This window comes from Polypterus senegalus, chromosome 12 (genome assembly GCF_016835505.1).
Source record: "Polypterus senegalus isolate Bchr_013 chromosome 12, ASM1683550v1, whole genome shotgun sequence".
Taxonomy (NCBI): Eukaryota; Metazoa; Chordata; class Cladistia; order Polypteriformes; family Polypteridae; genus Polypterus; species Polypterus senegalus.
In genome coordinates, this window is record NC_053165.1 from 88,543,760 (window position 1) to 88,564,302 (window position 20,543).

At 36.3% G+C, this 20,543-nt stretch overlaps 1 protein-coding gene and 1 long non-coding RNA gene across 6 annotated transcripts in view; one reads left to right on the forward strand and one right to left on the reverse strand.

Moving 5' to 3' along the window:
* Positions 1–573: 573 nt before the first annotated feature.
* Positions 574–13,173, reverse strand: LOC120541310 (KH homology domain-containing protein 4-like). Of its 5 annotated transcripts, none has more exons than XM_039772808.1 (13): positions 13,019–13,172; positions 10,272–10,518; positions 8,249–8,359; positions 8,089–8,168; positions 7,953–8,005; positions 6,449–6,576; positions 3,142–3,350; positions 3,000–3,060; positions 2,309–2,345; positions 1,983–2,197; positions 1,448–1,561; positions 1,263–1,360; positions 574–1,160 (listed from the first exon to the last, which is right to left on the reverse strand). In XM_039772808.1, the coding sequence occupies exons 1-13, from the start codon at positions 13,045–13,047 to the stop codon at positions 935–937; spliced, it is 1,608 nt and encodes a 535-aa protein (XP_039628742.1). In that variant the 5' UTR covers positions 13,048–13,172; the 3' UTR covers positions 574–934. The 5 variants fall into 5 exon arrangements, with proteins under 5 accessions (XP_039628742.1, XP_039628741.1, XP_039628743.1 ...); XM_039772811.1 differs by having other exon boundaries at positions 1,044–1,160; positions 1,263–1,332; positions 13,019–13,173; XM_039772807.1 differs by having other exon boundaries at positions 574–1,360; positions 13,019–13,173.
* A 111-nt stretch (positions 13,174–13,284) lies between these two features.
* The window catches only part of LOC120541312, a 44,079-nt gene continuing 36,820 nt past the window's right edge, over positions 13,285–20,543 (forward strand). Inside the window, exons 1-2 of the long non-coding RNA XR_005635983.1 lie at positions 13,285–13,390; positions 20,340–20,382. This is a non-coding gene — a long non-coding RNA (uncharacterized LOC120541312). The remainder of the gene's footprint in view (positions 13,391–20,339; positions 20,383–20,543) is intronic.

Sequence of the window (20,543 nt, forward strand, 5' to 3'; positions counted from 1 at the left end):
ACTTTGTCTCCAAACCGTTCAACTTGAGCTGATCCTCCAACTGATTAAATCAATCATTATTCAAGAGTAAATGGATACTTCTAGCACATTATTGTTTTATCCATCAGGAGTAAAGAATTGTCTTTAGAAATAAAGGACACGTGAATTAATACGGAATGTTAAAAAGCAAGGTGACACTGATTGCACTTTAATATCTATTCATCCAATATATTCAAGAGGAACTGGTTCATAACCAAGTATGAAAGAGCCAGCCTTCTAATTTTAAGTATTATTAAATATCCACGACTCCCAATTTTTAGTCCCTGTGCCACAAAGGATTGATGGTATTTCAGTTGACACTTCATCCTTATTAAAATAACTGGAGATCTCCTTATCCAACTTTCATAAATTACAGGGGGGAAAAAAAAAAACAGTACACTTCTGCAGATTGGATGTGAACATCTTATTTATTTTACTCGCCAACAGACAAGACTAAAACATTGTACAAGAAAGAAAAAAAAAAGAAAAAAAAAAAAAGGCAGATTATGAGATCCCATTGACTTAAAAATTAAAAGCACTATTCACAATATTCTGCATCGTCAGGATTATACTTCCGATTCCCATGAAACCTGTCATCTTCATCAGAAGAATCTTCATTACCGTAAGGTACCAAGGAAATCCCAGAATTCACAGTTTTCTGCTTTTTTACAGCTGGATCTCCTTTACCTGCAAAAACACAAACCAGAACACGCCAGGCAACCGCAAGGATGCCCCAAACAGGAGGTTAACGAGAAAAAAAATCCAGTCCACAGCCAAGGGGCAAGAAATGGCATCCAGGGACATATCAGGCAAGTCCAGGAGATGTAGAGAACAGAGAAAAGGGGAAAAAATATAAAAACAGGAAAGAAAACATTAGTATCTGTCTAAATTGTGACTGACTTAATGACGTCTTGAATCACCTGGAAAGAAAAACCAAGTTACTGGTTATGTTATCTTTGTTACCATGGGTAGATGGGTTTGGTGGTATGGGGAGAAGACAAGTTTGCATTAGGATAGACAAAAACAAATCGGAAGTATAAAAATGCATACCAAAACAAGCTTCCGTCTGTTCAGGTTCTGATGCTCTTTGCCTTTTTAAGCACCTTGCAGTTGTAGAAGGAGGTGGTGGTGGCATTAACCTCCTGCAAATGTTAATGGGTTGGTGAAAGTCTTGCATACGATTCCAAACTGTACATACAATATTTTGTTCTTTTATTAATTTCAATACAAGTTCAGACACACACCTTTCAAATTCCCCATCCTCGTTAGTCTTGATTGTAGCAGTCTCTCCTGTTTTCCAAGAATTGCCTGTAGCTAAATTATTGTAATGAAACGGTCCTTGCTAAGAGCAAAATTGCATAGTGGTAAATTTGACTGAAAATATAGAGAGAAGGGGTAAAAGTATTGTATAAAAGCTCATCATGCCAACCTGGTATTGCAAGTAGGCATCAGTAGTGTTTTGTGCACATTTCTTCACATTGTCTGAACTTGACTGCCAAGATGACACCGAGTCTTGATAACTGGAACCCTGATTCTGTGTGTCCTAAAACACAAGATATAAATTAAACATTGTACTGCACAAACTGGAACAGTTCCAAATTTAATATGTTTACTGTGTGGGATATTCACAGATTTACTCTGGTTTTACTGGTTAAGGTCACAGGACATCATTTAACATGTACTGGTCTTAACTACAAACTCACCCCCATTTTTCCATGTATAAACAGGTACTGCTTATTCTCTACAGACACACACACACACACACAATGTATATTTAAAATAACAAGCAGCATAATAAGAACACTAGCAAATCCTTAAGACCTGCACACTTGTAACCATTTAAAAGACAAAATGTAAAAAGCAACATATTAAAATATGCTGGACATGTACTGTATTAACAGACAAGAAAATGTTAGTTTATAGCACATCATAACACAAATCAGCACTATGCCATTACCACTTGCCTCGGTTACGTAACATGTTGAGATTCTGGGACAGACGGGATATTGAATCAAGGTTTGAGTAGTTAAAGCACTACTTGGTTGAATCTGCTGACTGTTTGTACTATCCAAATGACTGTGTCCTTGGAATGAAACAGAAGAATCTTGGGGAAAGGTATACCAAGACTGTTTGGCATTGTAAACTTCACCAGGTGAATATCCTTGTGAGGATGAGTATGCTACAAATGTAAAACAACAAATTCATGTTAAGAAAATGCACTGAAAAATGTTTTAAATGAAACAAATTTTGTACATTAGGATACTTATCAACTTAAAAATTTTAGGATTACCTAATGTAGATGATAATTTGGAGTATTCTGCACGCACCTGTTAGAAAAAGACAAAAAAAACCAAAAACTTAATGATGCTTTAGACATCCAAGAACAGAAAATTAAAGGAGCCAGCAAAATAAGAACAATCCAATTTTCGGTTCATCAGCTTCTTTCCTATTAAGGATGTATCAGGACTCAAGACAGGAAACAATCACAAGACACACTCCTGCATGCTTCCACCTAACACCAGTTTAGCATTACTAATTAACACAATACGTTAACCTCTCTTTGATAACCCCACAACCACATATTTGGGATGTTGGAGGAATTCAGAGTACTCAGAAAACAAAAAAAAAAAAAAACAAAAAAAACAAAACAAAAACACACATAGACATTAGTAGAGCAGGTAAACTCCACACTAATGGTGGCAAGGCCAGAACTCAATCAAGTTCCTCAAGGGTTAAATAACTAGAACTAACTCCTGCATCACCATAAAACCAAACAATTTATATATAATTACAGAATATTTTTTGTATGTTAGCAGCTGCAGTCCACCACACACCATTCCTTGGGATAGGGCTGTTCTCACTACTTCATTAATATAGGAGGTGGCAAAGTCAGTGAATGTTGACAAACCTTCCAATGTTCACCAACTTAAACCTCCATGTACAAAACACACACACACACACGCACAAGTATTGTATCTTACCGTCTCTAGTAAATTATCACAGAGCTGTTTTGCTGCAAACAAACCGGCTGGTGAAGAATGGCTAAGAGGAAAAATAAAATACCTTGATCAATATTAGGGCTAGCTATGTTTATGTACAAGCTTAAATATTGAAGTTACCAACCTAATATACAAGTACAGGCGCTCAAATGATTCTCGTCCCGAAGCCTGCTCCTTGTAACCAGACCCCTTGCCACGTAAAAATACTCTTGCACCAGTCTCTTTTTGAATGTGTTGCAAATATGAACCACTGGGTCCCTCCACTTTTTCTTTCACGTTGAATGATGGTACAGAATGATCCAATCCTACAAAGAGTTTGGTGTGAACAAAATGCTGCAATAAAGAGAGACAACCTTTCAGGACTGATTTTTGTATCTAGTGCAAGATCTAATAAAAAAAAATAATATAGCAAGGGCCAATACGTCATAAATGATATTTCTTAACAGCAGTACTTTGCTTAGAATTATTTACTAAATTTGTATTCATGTATTAAAATGGATATGGGGCTTCCTTTATTCCAAAAATATATGGACACCTAAAACATTTTTTTCTTTTCACGGTGTTCTGGTTACATTTAAAGAAGTTCAAAATATCCATTTTCTAATAATTCTAAATTATAAAGGTGCAAGCAATTGAACTTTTTTGCTTTGCTCATATTGTTCAAATTTAGAAAACATGGTGTCCTCGGCAATCAAAACAAATCCAATACAGAAGGTAGCAACTTTAGTTTAAGGCTGTAAAATGATGCGATACAAGTAATGCTGGGCATTCACTGTGCATGATTTTACATCCGATTTTCAGTTACCAACTGATTTTTGGCGTCACCCCAAATTTCAGCTTTAATTGGCATGATTTCATGTGCAGTATGAGAGGGGTTGCTGTGTCTGTGCGACAGCCCAATTATATAATGCAGTCATGTCAGAAATTTAAGTTGGCTATCTTGTAGTGTATGCATTCTCCCGATTGGGTTTTCTGATGTCGCTATTAAGATTTTATTGTGCATTTACCACAGTATATTGTACATTGGGTATTGCCATTATGATTATTTTAAAATTTTTGGTGTCAATATATCTACATATCATTGCACAAATACAATCAAATGGCCAATGACAAAAGTATATTAGGAAACCTTTACTAGAAGAACTCAAAATAAACACACAAAACAGAAGAATTACATAAACTATGAACCTCTTAATTCTCTCTGTAAAATAGTTAACCATATTGTCTGCACCACGACCACTTTTCTTTGTATGCACTCAAGAGCACAGTAAGGCAAAAGTCAGGAATGCAGCTCTTTTGTCGACATTTTGAGATGCCTGTGGCAGACGTTTTTGAAAAAGTAAAACTGTCCATGGTGGTCATGTACATGTATAGTCTTGAGAACTCAGACTGAGGCATGTCGGACCAAACGTATTTACACAGTTTAAGCACACATACAAATGGTGACACTTTCGTGTAGTACAAGTAGTCACTTTACCATGACTTCTAAAAATCAGAGTGCATGTCCAGTATAAGGAATGCCACAACTCGGTTAGCCTGTAAAACAATTTCAACAGATTTTACTGTATCTACTGTATTCTCTTGTCTGTGCGTTATCAGTCTGCCCTAGTTGAGGTAATATGTGTGTAGCACAATCTTAATGCAGTGGGGCTTTGAGCCAACAGGAACTATTGCCTGTAGAGAACTAGCATAATACAGGAATATGTTCACTTATTGTATTTTGGCACTAAATCTTTGATATAAACCATAACGGTACTTTTTGCAGTGATTAGACTTTGCCGATTGAGTTGTTTGGTGGTCTGCTCTGCCATGCAACACATGGAGCGCTTTATTTAATGGTCATAAAATACTACATACAAAATGAAGCAATGACAGAGGTTTTGTTTCACACTGCAATTTCAAAGTTACATGCACGCAATACTAAATAGTAAGAGAACCCAACACACTTGTAATAGAAACATGCTACATTAGACTCTGTGCACAAAAACACAACTATAATAAGGTCTTTGCTCTATATGCAACCGCTAAATAGAAATGAAATACTTTATAGAGGGAAACCTTTGCTTACATTATTATGGTGTTGTGCATGTTAGTGTGTCAGGCAATTCTTAGTGAACACATATCAATTGCTTTTCTTGTCATCAGTGAGGATTTACCTTATCACTAAGATGTAATACGCTGAAGTAGGAGACTCCCATACACACACTTATCACTTTTATACTATGCATTTACTTCTTAGGTGAGAATGCATTATTAAGGTGTGTTCTTAGAAATAGACATATACAGCTCTGGAAAAGGATTACAAGAATTAAGATATTTACTGTGGGTCACAAAATAAGTGGCAATAGGAAACTGAAATGACAGCCTTCTAATGTAGTCCATCATCACAGCCAAAACACCACAATGCACGATTAATATCATTGACTGGAAGCATTAATGCAAATTTAAAGAATCTGCATGTGTAGATTTTCCACCCACATCCCCAAAGACACATGTTCTTAAGTTAACTTGAAATCCAAAATGCCCTGGGGGGTATTTTCCGTGCGTCGCTTAAATCATCCGAGATCACATGGCTCATCTTGGATGAGTTAATACCGGTGAAACTCATCCGGGATAAGTTGGTTTTTCAAATGCAGCTGTGTAGTAGATTAGTCTAGCTGGATCTAATCATCCAAGATGACGCTACTAACGCTCTCGGTTGTTTGTTTACAATCGCGCAAGCGGATACACGTGACAGCATCCGGGTCTTAACGCAAGATGTTGATCATAAATCAAAACAAAAATTATTTTAAACTTCCCGATAATTTATTATAAATTTTATTAATAAAATCAACAACTAAAACAGTTTTTTGAATAAATTCTTTATTTAATTTAAACTACCGGCATGCAAAGTTACTTCTTCATCTGAAAGATGGCTCTGTGGTTTCGTCATTATTTACTTCCGTATTCATCTGCAAAACCGCCATTGTGCTGGAAATCTTGAATCTGAAACGATACTCGTTGTATAAACCGACCCCCAAACTCCAAGCCAAAAATCTAGGACGAAATTCTTGGCTTATATAACAGGATCTACAGTAAGCAGTTTTGGAAAAATGGCATGGTCACCCTTAACATCAGCTAAAACCTTATTATGCCTGTAAACAGTCATTGAGAAAAACCAAATGTGTTATAGCATGTTAACAGCTGCAGGACATCAGAGCTATTATTAGACCTTGAAAATTCTCAGTCCAACTTATTCTAGAAGGTCTTCCATCAGTGAGAGAGCTCTCCCTTTATTATAAATCTAGTAGGTTAGGAAAGAGAAGGAAGCATAAAATACTAGGTCAGAAACCAGTTGTAGTGAGGCAAATACCTGGACTAGAGGAAGGAAAAAAAACAACACCACAACATTTTATGCATGCTTACAAGTACAGTTGGGGAGAACCACTTACCTGTTTATTTGCTTGAGCTTGAGGAGCCTGGATTTGCTGGTTCAGTACTGGTACAAGTGTTTGTGGTATGGATGACTCATTGTGTAAAACATGTTCAGCAATAATCCCCTTAATGAAAGCTACAGCTCCTGCAGAAAACAGGATACTAATTGTTTATTAAACAATACACTTGGAAAAAACATTCTAAGTAAAGGTATTAATCAGTAATAAGAGCAAAAGGTTACACAAAAAACACATTAGTCATTGGGTTCCTTCATAATTCTTTGGTCCAACAAGATGAAATACTAACACTATCTTCAGAGTTCATTTATTGTCGGGTTTGTGATGTTCTTAATTTAGTACTGGCAGTATTACCAGTTCTCCATCCACCCTATTGGTTAGCGGTGCTATTTGCGTGGCACATAGCTTAATAATAAATACTGACAAAAAAACTCCATGTTGTGTATTTTTCTGTGTGGATATATATACTTATTACAATCCAATACAGTAAAAGGGTACCAAAATAAGAAAAAAAACTTGTTTATTACTATTTTTTTTAAATCAGGGGATAACTGCTGCCAAGTGGTGTTGAAAATTGGATCTCTTTTAAGGTAAAAAGTAATGACCCATTGCACTGCAATTAACCAACTACTAGCTTTTGAATCACTATTAAAAAAATCTTTCTAAACTTTAATCTTACATATAATAATACATATATTATGTGAATTTCCCTTGGGATTAATAAAGTATCTATCTACTATTTTCCAAATGTTTGTTGTTAGCCCCAGTTACAGCATATTTTTAGGTATAAATGACACCCTGATTTTCACTGAAGGAGAAAATATCTCTCTCTTTTTTTTTTTTTTTTTTAATTCAAAAGCTTTTCATATTACCAATCAAAACATTTTAGTACATTAAGTGCAGTTCTTAATTGGTTTACTTGGCATATTCATATCCAATTAACCAAATTCAGGCATGTGCCAAACAAAAACAGGCTATATATTGCCTGTAAGTCAGGAATCAACCCACTTGCACAAATCCACACTAGCACTTAATCGATTCAGAACTGCTGAACAGTCTAACATGCATGAACATAGGAGTGAGAGGAAAAACCAGGGAACTCAGGAGAAAACCCACATCGACACAGAGAATATGGAAACTCAACACAGACAATGAAAAGGCACAAGATCTGAATCCAGAAGACTGGACGAGGAAGTTTCAATGTCCTCATTGGTTTACATTACAATATTTTCAATGTGTGCACCACCTGCAGTTAGATCTGGTATCATTTAGGGATAAAATGATGCAAATACTTTTAACACAGTACTGTTCAGAAGTCTTAAGCCACTCAAGCCTAAAATGTTAAGTTTTCATGAGAAAAGTGGGGTCACCACAGAGTAAACACTAGGCAAGTTTAAATAAAAAAAAAAAAAATGTATTGACTGCTTTTATGTAATATGTATTAATATAGAACACCTGGAAAAGCCTTGCCCCAGAAATGTCCACCATTAATAAAATGACTTACGGTTTAAGTTTTCCTGTGTCTTTCCTTGAATTCGTAAATATAAAGGCCGGGCACTTGAAAGTAAAGAAAAACAATGAAAATACTGCAGAATTTAAATGTACCGAAAAACAATAAAACAACAAGAATGCAAGCATACCCCAATTCAGCTTTTAGCTTCTCTGCACTTGTCATATGTCTGCCCTTTGTTTTGATAGTAGCACCACTATACTGGGAAATCTAACAAGACAATAAACTAATAAATGTAAGAGCTGATTACGAATTAAAAAGTAGAGGTTACATCACCCTTATATACTTACTGCATCTTGCATCTGGCCTTTAGTTAGGAGATTTCTGCAGCTTACTGGAACATCATTAATATCTACTTCTGTGACAACCAAGTTCTCGGTATTTAAAGCATTATCTTCAGTCTATGCAGAAAAAGGAAAACATCCTTATATTAAACGGTGTGTCAAAAATAGCATCATAATCTTAAATAATTAGGCTGTCTATAAATCTGTGTGTTGAGCAAGTAGGTCAGTACAAAACACTGGGATTGCCTGACCTGTTCTCTGCTCAACAGTTTAATCTAGGAGGACAGTATCAGAAGAACCTAATTACTGCAAAAGGTACTCCTTTCTTAATCCTCCACATCATAAAGAAATAAAGCACTGCAAATATTCTCCAAGATATTAAAGAAAGCATACAAATAAACTGTGGCTATGTCTTACGAGTTTCCATGCATCAAAACACAGAATTACACCAACACAACCTGCACTAACTTAAAGAAAATTAGGGGCAAATTTACTACCTACAATAGTTGAATTATGTATAAAACATGAGAAATCAAAATAAATGTTATGCTGTTTTATTTGCAATTTCAGATTAATCGCTTAGCCATTATCTAAACCCATTAACAGCAACAGATGCAAAACAACCTTTAATCCATTGCACAGTATACATAATTCCATGTTTGATTTATTGAAGAGCTACTGACTTTTAATAACTGGGATTTTGAATTTTAAAAAAAAAGGTCCTGCATTATACCCTTTCTTTCTTAAACCCTCACACAATTAAAAGGAATGATGACTGGGGAGAAAAGGTGATAGAGGAAAAGTAATACACAGTCATGCATCAACTTACAGCTCATTTGGCTGTATGTCAAACTGGCCGTATATTGGTTACGAAGTTTACAGGTTGCAGCAATTGAGGTTCTGTGGGTCACCAGTACACAGACTAACTGCTGAAACGCAGTAGCACAAACCAGTGTGTGTGTCTCAGTGGCTTTTATCAAGTGCTGCACAACAATTTGGAACCACTCAGCTGTCATGCCAATCAATCCCCCTGCCGCACAGGAGTCTGGGAGTGCCAAGCTGCGCAGTTCCCAAAACTCTATGGGGGAACCACTTGTTCACATGTTAGACCTTCATAGTGACTGGCTGATACTTCACAGGGAATAGCCTATGTGGAGGGATTGAGGAAGTCATAAAAGGAAGGCACCACCTCCATTATTATTCAGATACACACAAAGAACAAAACATCAAGGAAACAACTGCGGCCGGCAAGTACGAATGGCCTCAACTCTGTCAGTTATAAATCAGCATATGTAAGTATGAACTGTACTTAAATTCACACTTTCAGAAAGAGAAGTATGACAGACAAACATGGCGCATTCAGGAAAAAGATGTTCACAGGAGCAGGATACTTCCTTGGTGTTGTCAAAGCAGAAACTTAATTGACCAATCCAACTGATAATCAAGTTATAAATTACCATTAATATTTCAGAGCCAAAAGTAACACAAATAACAATATCCATTCAGATTTTTCTGTATTCACATAATGTCTCACATGCATTGTTTTCCGTACTACTAAAATTGGTGGTTATGGAGTAAATAAGCCTTGACTATCCACCTGATAATCCTTAGGCATCAATTCTGGCAGTGGAACAAAGAGGCACTACAGTAGACAATTTTGAGGTAAACAAATTAAAGATACTGGAAATCAAACAGGACACGCTGCAATCAAGTGGTCTGTGACATGTTTACTTTTGGATGGCCTTTACAGAGGTTGGTTGCCAGAATCTTTGTGACAGCCCCAGAGACTGAGGAGTGGTAAAGACTTGAACATCTGCCGTCCTTGAATGTTACATGCCTTCTGCCTGAAACTCACAGCGAGTTGTTTAAAATAATATATTCCACACTAGCCCCAACAGAAAATGTGCACGGTTTTCACTCTCATTTGTTTCTGCAAAAAGAAATTCTTCACATTGTTTAAATGTGTTGGTTCCATCTACCTAAGTAACATTAGTGGAAGTATAGTATATACATAAAATGGGTCAGGTACCTTTAATTTGCCTTTAGCCATTAACATAGCATTTATCTTAGCAGCAACTGCAACTGCCTCTATTATTCCACGTGGTGAATCTTCATCTTTTTTTTCAAAATCAGCTGAAGGGTTAATTGGCAAAGTGGTCATCCCAGTACCCGGCAGTGAGAGAAGAGGAAGAGAGGTAGGATAAGAAAAATTTCCAGGTATATTTTGAAGGACAGTTGCTCCTCCTACATTTGGTGGATTCCATTGATACAAGCTCCTAAAAAAATAAACAAAAACTTCACACTTCGGATTAAATTAGTACCCCATAAAACCTACTACTGTTCAGTTTTTATTTACTGAAAATGTAGCCACATAAACCTGTCAAAAGCTTTTGAGGGTGCTTAGGCCCCTTAGCAAGAAGGGGTCTTAACTGCCTTGAAAGCTTGCATATTGTAATCGGTTCACTTAGCCAATAAAAGGTGTTATTTTGTTAGACTTCTCATTGCATCCATAATGACTTCTACTGTATAACACCCTACTAATAATATAAAATACACAAATGCAAAATATGGTATATCCATCAAGATGATACCCAACTACCATTTAAGTAAACTGGTACTGCTATTCATAAATATCAAAAAATCCAGGGTTTTAATTTTAATGTAATAGACATGGGGAATCCCCCAGGTTTACGGAGAATGACACCATCATGGACTATCCAGTTAACCTCAATATGTGCACATTCTAAATTTATGCTCTGACATTTTCTTTCCAGTAACTGAAAAATAATGTATATTTTTGGATGAATAATTTATTACTAGCACGCCACCTTCTCCCAAAGATTCCACTGCCTTGGTACACTCAAGATATGGATTCAAATCCAAGCATTTATAGGCTGAACCTTGATGTTTTAACCTTTTTTACATTCATATGAAGTTCCATAAACAATGGTTGCTGTATGTCACTGTATCACATACACAGCAAGTACACGATGGCCAGAAAAGTGAGACTTACAGAAAAAGATTAAAAGTGAGCCATTATGAACAATGCTGCACATCCTGTCTCTTACGCCAACACTGAGTACTTCTAGCCAAATCATGCATACCCAAGGCATTATGCCTGTATAATGCCTCACTGTAACCGTGGCTATACAGTAGTTAATTTCTACCAACCCCGTCATTTTGGTGCTAGTATGTATTTTAGAGAGGACTGTTTATTGTAACAGAATAGTATTTGCTCGGTTTATAAGAATTATGTATGAATGCTTTGAAATCACTTCAGTGTTTTGTTTGGGGCCTCCTTACTCACCAGAATGAGTAAACCCCCATACGGGATACCGTTTGACTTGACGTCTAGTTATACAAAACAGCTCCTTGGGGTAACCCCCTATTTTTAGATTTCTAGAGACAAACTCCTCATTTAAGGCCATTTTTGGACTATATGTTGTGTAGGAAATAACACCCTCATGATAAAAAGTAAACCAATAGGCATTTCCTGTAAAAAAAAAAAGACTTGAAGCCGTGCATGTAACATCATCCACTCCTCAGGGGTTGTTCAAAATAAAGAAATGTGGAGAGGCAATATAGAAATGTTGAATGTCATTTTATGATATTTAAAAGGCATTAGTGGTCCTAGCCCTCTAAAAGCCACTTCCAGCATATTTCAAACAGAAGCATGTGGGGCATTGTTTTAGACTATTGCAAGGTCAGTGGTTATGAATATGATGCTACTTAATGTTTCTATTAAAATCATGAATATTTAAACATTTACATTGAAGCAAACTTCTTAATACAGTACTTCAAACCTTTTAACACAGCTACTCTTGTTTATTGTGTAATTCTACCTCATAAAGTAAATTATTACATTTCTTACACTAATTCAGACTTCAATTGTTTATTACTGAGCTTCTGTAAAAAGTCCAATTTCCCCCTGGGGATAAATAAAGACAGAATTAAATTAAATGCAGACTGTAGCAGATAATATTGGAGTTACTGTTCCTTCTATCACTTAAAAGGTGGAACAAAAATATCGGCAGTGAACCAATTAAAGAAATGTGGAAAACACCGAAAATGGAATAACGTGTTGGGCTTTACATCTCAGAGCCAAATGCACATGTACAGATGAACGAAAACGTGGGGCTAGGAAACGGTAAGCTGCTCGGTAGCAGGAATTACGAAATGTCGCATTTCAAAAATATCACGAGACGTGTCCCAGACGGCGACCAATACAAAAAAATTACAAGTTAAATTACTCAGGCCCTCGATCAGAGGAATTCAATGCACTGCCCTCCATTGACGAATTTAATTAGCACCAATTCACTAAAACAAAGGATAATCCTCATAGATAACTGAAGTATAAATGGCCCGTACCAGTTAGTTAAAGACTCGCCTTCAAAAAAAAAAACTCGTACCCAAGTTATTTCATACAAAAAATTCACGTATATCTAAAACCATACTTAAATTAAGAAGCCTCACCACGTTAAGTTAAAATCGCAGAAAAGTGAAAAAGTAACCCCCCCACCCCAAGTACGAAACCCTCGCGTTTCATACGAAAAAATAAAAGCTATTACCTGTCTTGAACGATGAAACATGTACAAATCCGTCTTTAGATTGTACTGAATAACATTATAATTATAACAACTGACAATTTTTAACAAATCAACGATTCAAAAACTTGTGTTCAAACAACTAGGCCAGACCTCCTGGGAACAAAGCCACGTTTCAAAACATGAAAAAATAGACGGTTGTGCATGCACAAAATATAACACAACAACTTACGATTTCTGTTGTGCCACTTGAGAAGTCATGCTTTTCGACTTATTTAAAGGTTTTATACTATAAATGCATGAACTGCTTTTTATAAAACGTTATTCTGGTAGGTGCTGAATAAACGAGAAACCAAACACTGAGAAGCAATCGAATGTTCCGGAAACTCGATGTCCGCCCTCGAGACACGCCTTTTGTGACGTCACCTGTGACGCCCGACCCGCTGTACGGTATCCGTCGAAGGACACACTTTTCTAGCCTCCAGGTAGTACTTGGGAATCTTCAATCCTCTCCAAAAAGCCCGCGTTTTCTTCAGTAGAGGCTTGAGCGCACCTTTTCAACTCTCCATACTTTAAGCATGAAACAAACAGACTGCACTTAAAGGTAATACGGAGTAGAAGTGTGGGGACTCTTAATAATTTACTGGTAGCGTTATTAAATGTTTTGCCTTTTAGGAATTCCCTCCAGTTACTTATGTCAGACAAACAAAGAGAACCGTTTAATTCAAAACTCTACACGTTTGGCGTTGAAGGGCGAAAATGGCTGTACGTTTTTGCTTTTATTCAGCTGTTTAATTAGTCCTTGGCAGTGACATAATTTGTAATTTCATTGTTTTGCCTTCTCAAAGTCTTCTAATTTCTGATAGCAATGTTTTTTTTGTCTTTATCACGGTTTTCATTCTGCCAGTTTCAAGAGGTTCAGCAACAAGATATTTAGTTTTTTTGCGTAAACAGATTTAAAGGAATACGACAACCAAAAAATGTTTTCCGTGTTACTTACCCAATGTACTTTGGAGTAGAGGTTGAGGAAAAAAAAAATAATCTCCTGTTTTCATGGACAATGGAGATAAAAACTTTTGAAACAATAAAAGCCAATACCAGTACTGTAGTGATTAATGGCGTACAGCAAACACATTGAAAACGTCAGTGGAAAACAGAAAAAACTTACGGATATTCCTCATGTCAATCATCGAGTCGTTTGTACAAAACGTGTGCGTTTTTTGCTAAACTGTTCTAGTGTGGTATTTCCGGAATAGTCTCCATATCTCATAAATGGGAACCTAAAGCCTCATGGGAGTCACTTTTTCAACTGAAGACATGACTCTTGACCAACGAATGAGGTGGAGAGGCGGATGTTCAGACCAAAAAGTCATTCCTATGAGGCTTTCATTTCCTGTTTTATGACATGCAGCAATTTTTCCGGAACTATTTAAAATGTTTTTTTTTTTAGAAAAGCTGCAGTTTTGAGCATTCAACATTAGTATCTGCTGTTGGATCATGCGACCGGAGTATTGTTAAGTTTTTTTTTCTTTTAATCAATAGACATTTTCACAGTTTGTCTTTGTACAGTATTAGTTTCTATTGCCATGTTTTTTTCGCTCCATTCTGCATGAAAACATGAGGTTATAAGTTTTTCTTAGACACCACTGCAAAGTACACGAGGCAAGTAGCATAAAACAAATTCTGTGTACTTTGTTCCACAAAATGTAAGATATCATTAACAAAAGTGGATCGCCTTAACAATCTACTGCAACTGTTTTACCAGCAACCATTCATCTCTGTTATTAGGACAGACATTAAGAAACCCTTTTGGTAACAACAGAGACAAATTTGCATATATCTTTGTGAAATCTTTAGAACAGGGGTCTGCAAAGTTGGTCATGGAGGCAACACCAGATTAGGACACCCGTAGGCTCTAGGATGTTGAAGCTGAAAAAGCACCAACCTCTTTTGAGGGAAACCCCAACTAAGCACATGCATATATTCGCACAATAGGAATATCATATGTTAATAATAAGTATGGCACAGGGTTTCAAGTGGAAACATTTCCAAACCTTGTATCTGGTCAACTTCCCTCTATTATTCATTTGTGTGGATACATTGAATGTCACAAACCAATCGATTAGTGCAACATCACGTCAGTGGGAAATCAACTTAATGGATGTTATTTAAACATTTTGAAAAGGCCAGTGCCACTTTGTGGCAAAAAGTTGAGACGTAACTGAGCATTCTGGAATCATGTACACTCTCGGAAAGACTGATGTCATTTTATTGGGTGCAGCAGTTTATTATAGAATCATTACTTGACAAAGAACCATTTTATTAAAGGCAAGAGTGTTTTGTATATGAAATTTGGTTTTTGGGCTTTGAAAAGGTTTCTAATACGTAGACAGTGCAAAAATCTGTAATGTGTAACAGCCTTCCTAGCAGAATCAAGAAAACCCGAACCTAGTCTTTGTTAGCATATGTAGCAAGAGTCTTCTTAAAAAGAAAAAAAAAAATCTCATTTGTATTTCACAAATCTGTTACCAATTCATAGTTATTTATGAAGCAGTTATTGGATGTAAATAAATAAAGGTTCTTTCTGGAACCTTAATTTGGGTGGTTCTTTTGGGAACTGCAAAATATTCCTCCATGGCATCACTCTAAAGAAACACTCTGGCACCTTTATTTGTAAGAGTGTATTTGCACAAAATAAAATAATAGTGTGGAAAGAAAATATCTTTTACAAATATGGCATTGTTTGGTGCGTTTTACCTCCTGCAGTGCACTTATCTACTATGGAAATGTTCCTGTCAGTGTCATTGTTTAGGGGTTTTGCAGAACTGGACTGCACAGTGCTGCTAAGGCTATTAGAAGAAGCAATATCTCCTGGCAAATGACAACCCCCTTTGTCTCGGCTGCAGTATTTACATCTTGTTCAAGATGCCTGTTCGGAGCATGATTTTTTTTCTTTTCTTTTGAGAATGTCGACCATAGTTTTCAGCAAAACAGCCTCTGTTCTTCTATCTCTGTTTTATATATATTTTTTCCCTTTTCACTGCATCACTGGGCTCTCATTTTAAATAACCATCCTTAGTTTTCTCTTTTTTTGTGAAATTGTAACACATCACGTGCAGTTTAATAAAAGTGACTGATTAGACATCTGCTGTGATCATTCCCCACCCATGTCAACAAACCAGCAATCAGAAATTTTTCTTCTAAAAGCTCATCATTTAGATTTGATTGGATAGTTTTATAATTGTGAGGACTGAAGTGGGGTAGGAATATGTGCTGGATAGTGGATTTCTCTCTGTGATTATATTTTTGCTGTTTATCTGTTATTAGGCATTTTTTCTCTCTCATATGGGAAGGCCCCTTGCAAATATTTCCTCAGGATGTACGCTCAAGCTGCCGTGATGGTAGATCTGGCCATGACTGGAGGACTGTAGTGGCTGAGAGTTTTTATTCCAACCCAGTTGCCTAATTAGAATCCAGTTGTTCATAATACAAGATTTTTATTTATTGTTTATTTTTTAATTTTAAGGCTTACTAGTGTTTTCATTCTGCCGTTTCAGTTCTCTCTTGTGTAGTAGATTTTTTTTCAGTTCCAAGGATATCTTCCAGATGATTTATAGCTTGAATCAGATGAGCAATTCTCAGGCCTTGGTTTTTTTTTTTTCTCTTAAGCTTCCTTCAAACATTTTATCAAACCAGATAGTTGTTAATTTCAACACAAGTTTACATGGAAATGAGTTAAATGGTGAACTACGCGTTCCTTTGGATTTGTTAATAAGAAGCCATAAAAACAGTGAATGCAGCTGTAAAATAAACCGTTAAGGGTAGAAAATCTTAGTAATGAGACAAGTAAAATGAAGCAGAAAAATGTTACATGAGCTATAAGTGTTTCAACAACAAGAACAGACTTCTCATTAAGAAACTGGGTTGGATCAAAAACCTGCAGCCGCAACAAGCCTCTAGGACTTGCATTACAGACACTGCTTGAGATTATCATTTAATAAGCACAATCTGAAAATATGAATCGGTATGCAGAAGCATTCCCACTTTGAAGTGGTGGCACACAGTAAGCTTTATGGCTTATCACTTGTGGATTGGTGTCCCATTAGCCTCTTGGGGAGAGATGGTATTATAGTATTATACATTAGTAAATGCTACATCAGTCAATGAGACAGGTGTCTTGGAGCAAACAACAATATGCCACAGTTGTAAATAAATAACCTTAATTGTAATTGTATAAAATCTTTTATACAGGCAAGCATAGGGATGAAACATGTATAAACATAAATGCAATACAAACTGAGCATATTTTCTTCCACAGTGTGCAAGGCAGGAACAATTCCCTGGACAGGGTGCCAATACGTCTCGGGGAAATGCACTCTTTGCTTTCATGACTCGTTTGGTGTTTTTCAACTGTAATTCTTGAAAGACACATTAGAAAAGAGGTGTTTTGAACTTTTGTGCAAATAACTGTAAATCGGGTTTGTGCTAGCACAAGGATTTCTTAAGTCCAGTCCATTACTCCATATTTTTCTAGAGGCCAGTAGTCTTATAATGTGTGTACAAAGACACAGCAATAATATTCTGATTACTTCTAAAGTTTGGGGGGTAAAAATAATTTCTTCATCACAAGTGGGTGTTGAACTAGCAGTTTTCTTCCACATGGGTTCTGCCACTAGATATGATGTTGAAGTACTGAAATTTCAAACTGGAATAACAATATGCGAAGGAAATAGGAAATAGTAACATTTTATGCACCTTTAACCTAAAAGCTATTATGCTGCAACTGTTGACTTTAAAACTGTCTCAGTTTATACTTTTTCAAATTTCAGCTAATCCAAAACACAATAGTTTTTAATAAACTGCAGCACAGCAGTTATCGGGCTGATTTGCTACCTTACCATTGGTGCAAAAAGCAGTAAATCTAACTGCAAAAGCACTCTAAATATTCAGAGATTTAATGTGCAGCCCACATCCAGCATTCCTCCCACACACACACTTACATATTGTTAAGGGGTTTTTCAGTGATGTGGTTTATTCTTCATTGGTTTATGTCTGCCAAATGCTTTACATTATTAGATGCTGCACTTTGTGCATTCATGTACATGTGCATGGGGTTTTCCCTTCTATCACAATACCATGTGAGGCAGACAGAACCTAAATAGTGCCCACCTTCAGCACACATTTTATTATGTACCATATCTCTTCACAATCACACAACCTCCCTTCCTTGTCTTGAGAAATGTATGCTGTTGTCTTCAAGTTTGTGTTCCTCTGGATGATATTGACATTTTTAAATCAAGTTCAGGTTGCTGCTGGTCTTAGAGTTCTAGTGGCCCCAACTAAATAATACTAACTGGTAGTTGTGGGGAAGTGTGTTATCAGGAAAAAAATAAAAATATAAGGCATTTGAGAGGAGACCATTTAACCCTTCAAGTTAATTTGTTTAGCTGATAGCTAAAAATAATAGATTGTTCCATGCTAATCAGTCAATTATTTTTATGTTTTGTCTTTGTCAATGCCTGTAATTAATTAATTTGGTAAGCTCACACTTTATTTTCCTTATCTTTTCCCTGTAGGAAGGCTTTCAGTCCATAGACTATTTATCAAGGTCACTGAATCATACTTGTTTTAAGAAACAAAATAATACAATTTATTGATGAATACAGGATTATAGAAATTCAAGAACTGTTTATATTTCGGCATAGAAGACCGGTGAGACAGTCAAACAATGTAACACACAAGGGACTGGCTGTTTAGAGTTGTAAATTATCTTGCCATGGATAAATAGTTTTATGATACCAAGCCTGAAAAATGGTTAGATGAGACAGTGAGACTTGTGATTTAATGACAGGACATCCATGAGTTAGGACATTTAATATAGCCACCTTCTGTAAGTCCATTACAAAGACAGTTGTGGTGTTGCATGCACTTTTCAAGTCATACTGTGACTGGAGAGCAAGAGTGGGGCAACAAGCATTCACAAAGACCTGGCTGCTGAATGAGAGAAGAATCATGTACTTGTTCCCAGTTGAATGATGTTAAGCATAAAATCTTAATGTATTTTTTGGCATATGTTGAACTAGTGATCCACATCCATAACATAAAAGTGAAAGCAATTTGTATAGTTCCTTGTAAATTTAATTATGAATGTAAACAAGAATATAACTTAATTGGGTTAGTATTCACTTCCATGAATTAATATGGAGTAACTGTGCCTTTGACAGAAATTCTAACCAACATGCACTTATTTTAGCACTGTATACCTGTATTACATCCACTTTAAATGTGATTTAATGTTGCTCGGTTCTTAGTTTGTGATGATAACCTTGCTTTTAATTTCAACAGTAAAAATATTTCCTTTTTATCATCAGAGAAATATATTGACAATTTATCACAGTGAACCTGTTTGAAATCAGAAAAACAGTTTCTGAACGCTGTTCATTTTGGGCTAATGGGAAACTGGTGTATATACTGGCAGTTTTCATTTTTTATCTTCTTGAAAGACAGACCCTAGGTGGTTTGAGCTCCATGGGGCTGTGTTACGAGTCCGCAGCTGTACTTCTATAGATATGACTGTCTCTAACATCATTGTTAAGGTTGCTGGTGACACAACTGTGGTAGATCTGATCCCTAACAACAATAAGCAGGCTTACTTCGATGAAGTGGGGAGTCTGTTACACTGTTGTCAGAACTACAGTCTTTAATGTCGGCAAAACAGACGAGTTTATTGTTGACTTTGGTACAAACCAAAATAGGAAACACCACATTCTCTGTTAACAACAATATGGTAGAATGGCTGAGCAGTTTCAGATACCTTGGACCTAACCTGGTCTAAGCACATTGTCCCCTCGGTGAAGAAGACATAATAATGCCTTTACCACCTCAGACGCCTCAGGGATTTTAGAGTGCTCTCCCAGATACTAAAGTACTTCTATACACCCACTATTGAAAGTATTCTGACTTTCAGGAAGTATTACTGCTTGGTTTGGAAAAAAAAAAGTGTACACAGCAGTACCACAAGTCTCTGGAGAGAGTGGTGTGGTTACTCTTTAACTTCCATTACATCCAAATCAAGTGATGTTGCAGCAGGACAAAGAACATTATCAGAGATGCCAGCCATCCCAATAATAGCCTCTTCTCTGCGCCGTGGTAAGGGATACACTCCTCTCCCTGAAATCCCATTTAGGGAGTCTTGATGAGGAGCTTCTTTCCATAGTCCATATGCTTCCTAAATGAAGACTGTGCCAACAGCTACATGATGATATATTTTCTACATGTGTTTATAATATTAATGTGATCCACACTGCTGCTATCATTGTACATAATTGATCTTAATTGATATTTATTTTTGTCTTTTAAATTCTTCCAATGCACAGTCTTAGAGCTTAGCATCCAAGCATTTCATTGCATATTGTACTATGTGTATAAGTATATATGATAAATAAAATCTGAATTAATCGGTGCAGTATCTAGTACAAGGAAGAAACCATGTCTGGGCTATATGCTAATTAATTGTAAAGCACACTCATTTTTCAATTTATTTTCTGTTACAGGGTTGCTGAAAGCTGAAATGTATTTGATTGCACCTGAAACAAGGTAGGAATCAAGCTAGAGAATGTAACAGCCCAGTAACAAGGCATATTCACTTAGACTTGAACAAAAAAAATGTTTAGCACCTTTCCATAGCAAACACACTTACAAGTACAAATGTGTGTGTGATACATGTAATTTATACAGTTGGAGCACAGATGGATAAA

What these genes read in the sequence shown, in the direction of transcription:
- LOC120541310 (XM_039772807.1), bottom strand. Translation starts at nt 13,047, where the DNA reads ATGACTTCTCAAGTGGCACAACAGAAATC. An exon ending in AAGGCCAGATGCAAGATGCA is followed by an intron (nt 8,169 to 8,248) that starts GTAAGTATATAA and finishes TTGTCTTGTTAG; the next exon opens with ATTTCCCAGTATAGTGGTGC. An exon ending in AAGCTAAAAGCTGAATTGGG is followed by an intron (nt 8,006 to 8,088) that starts GTATGCTTGCAT and finishes TTTACTTTCAAG; the next exon opens with TGCCCGGCCTTTATATTTAC.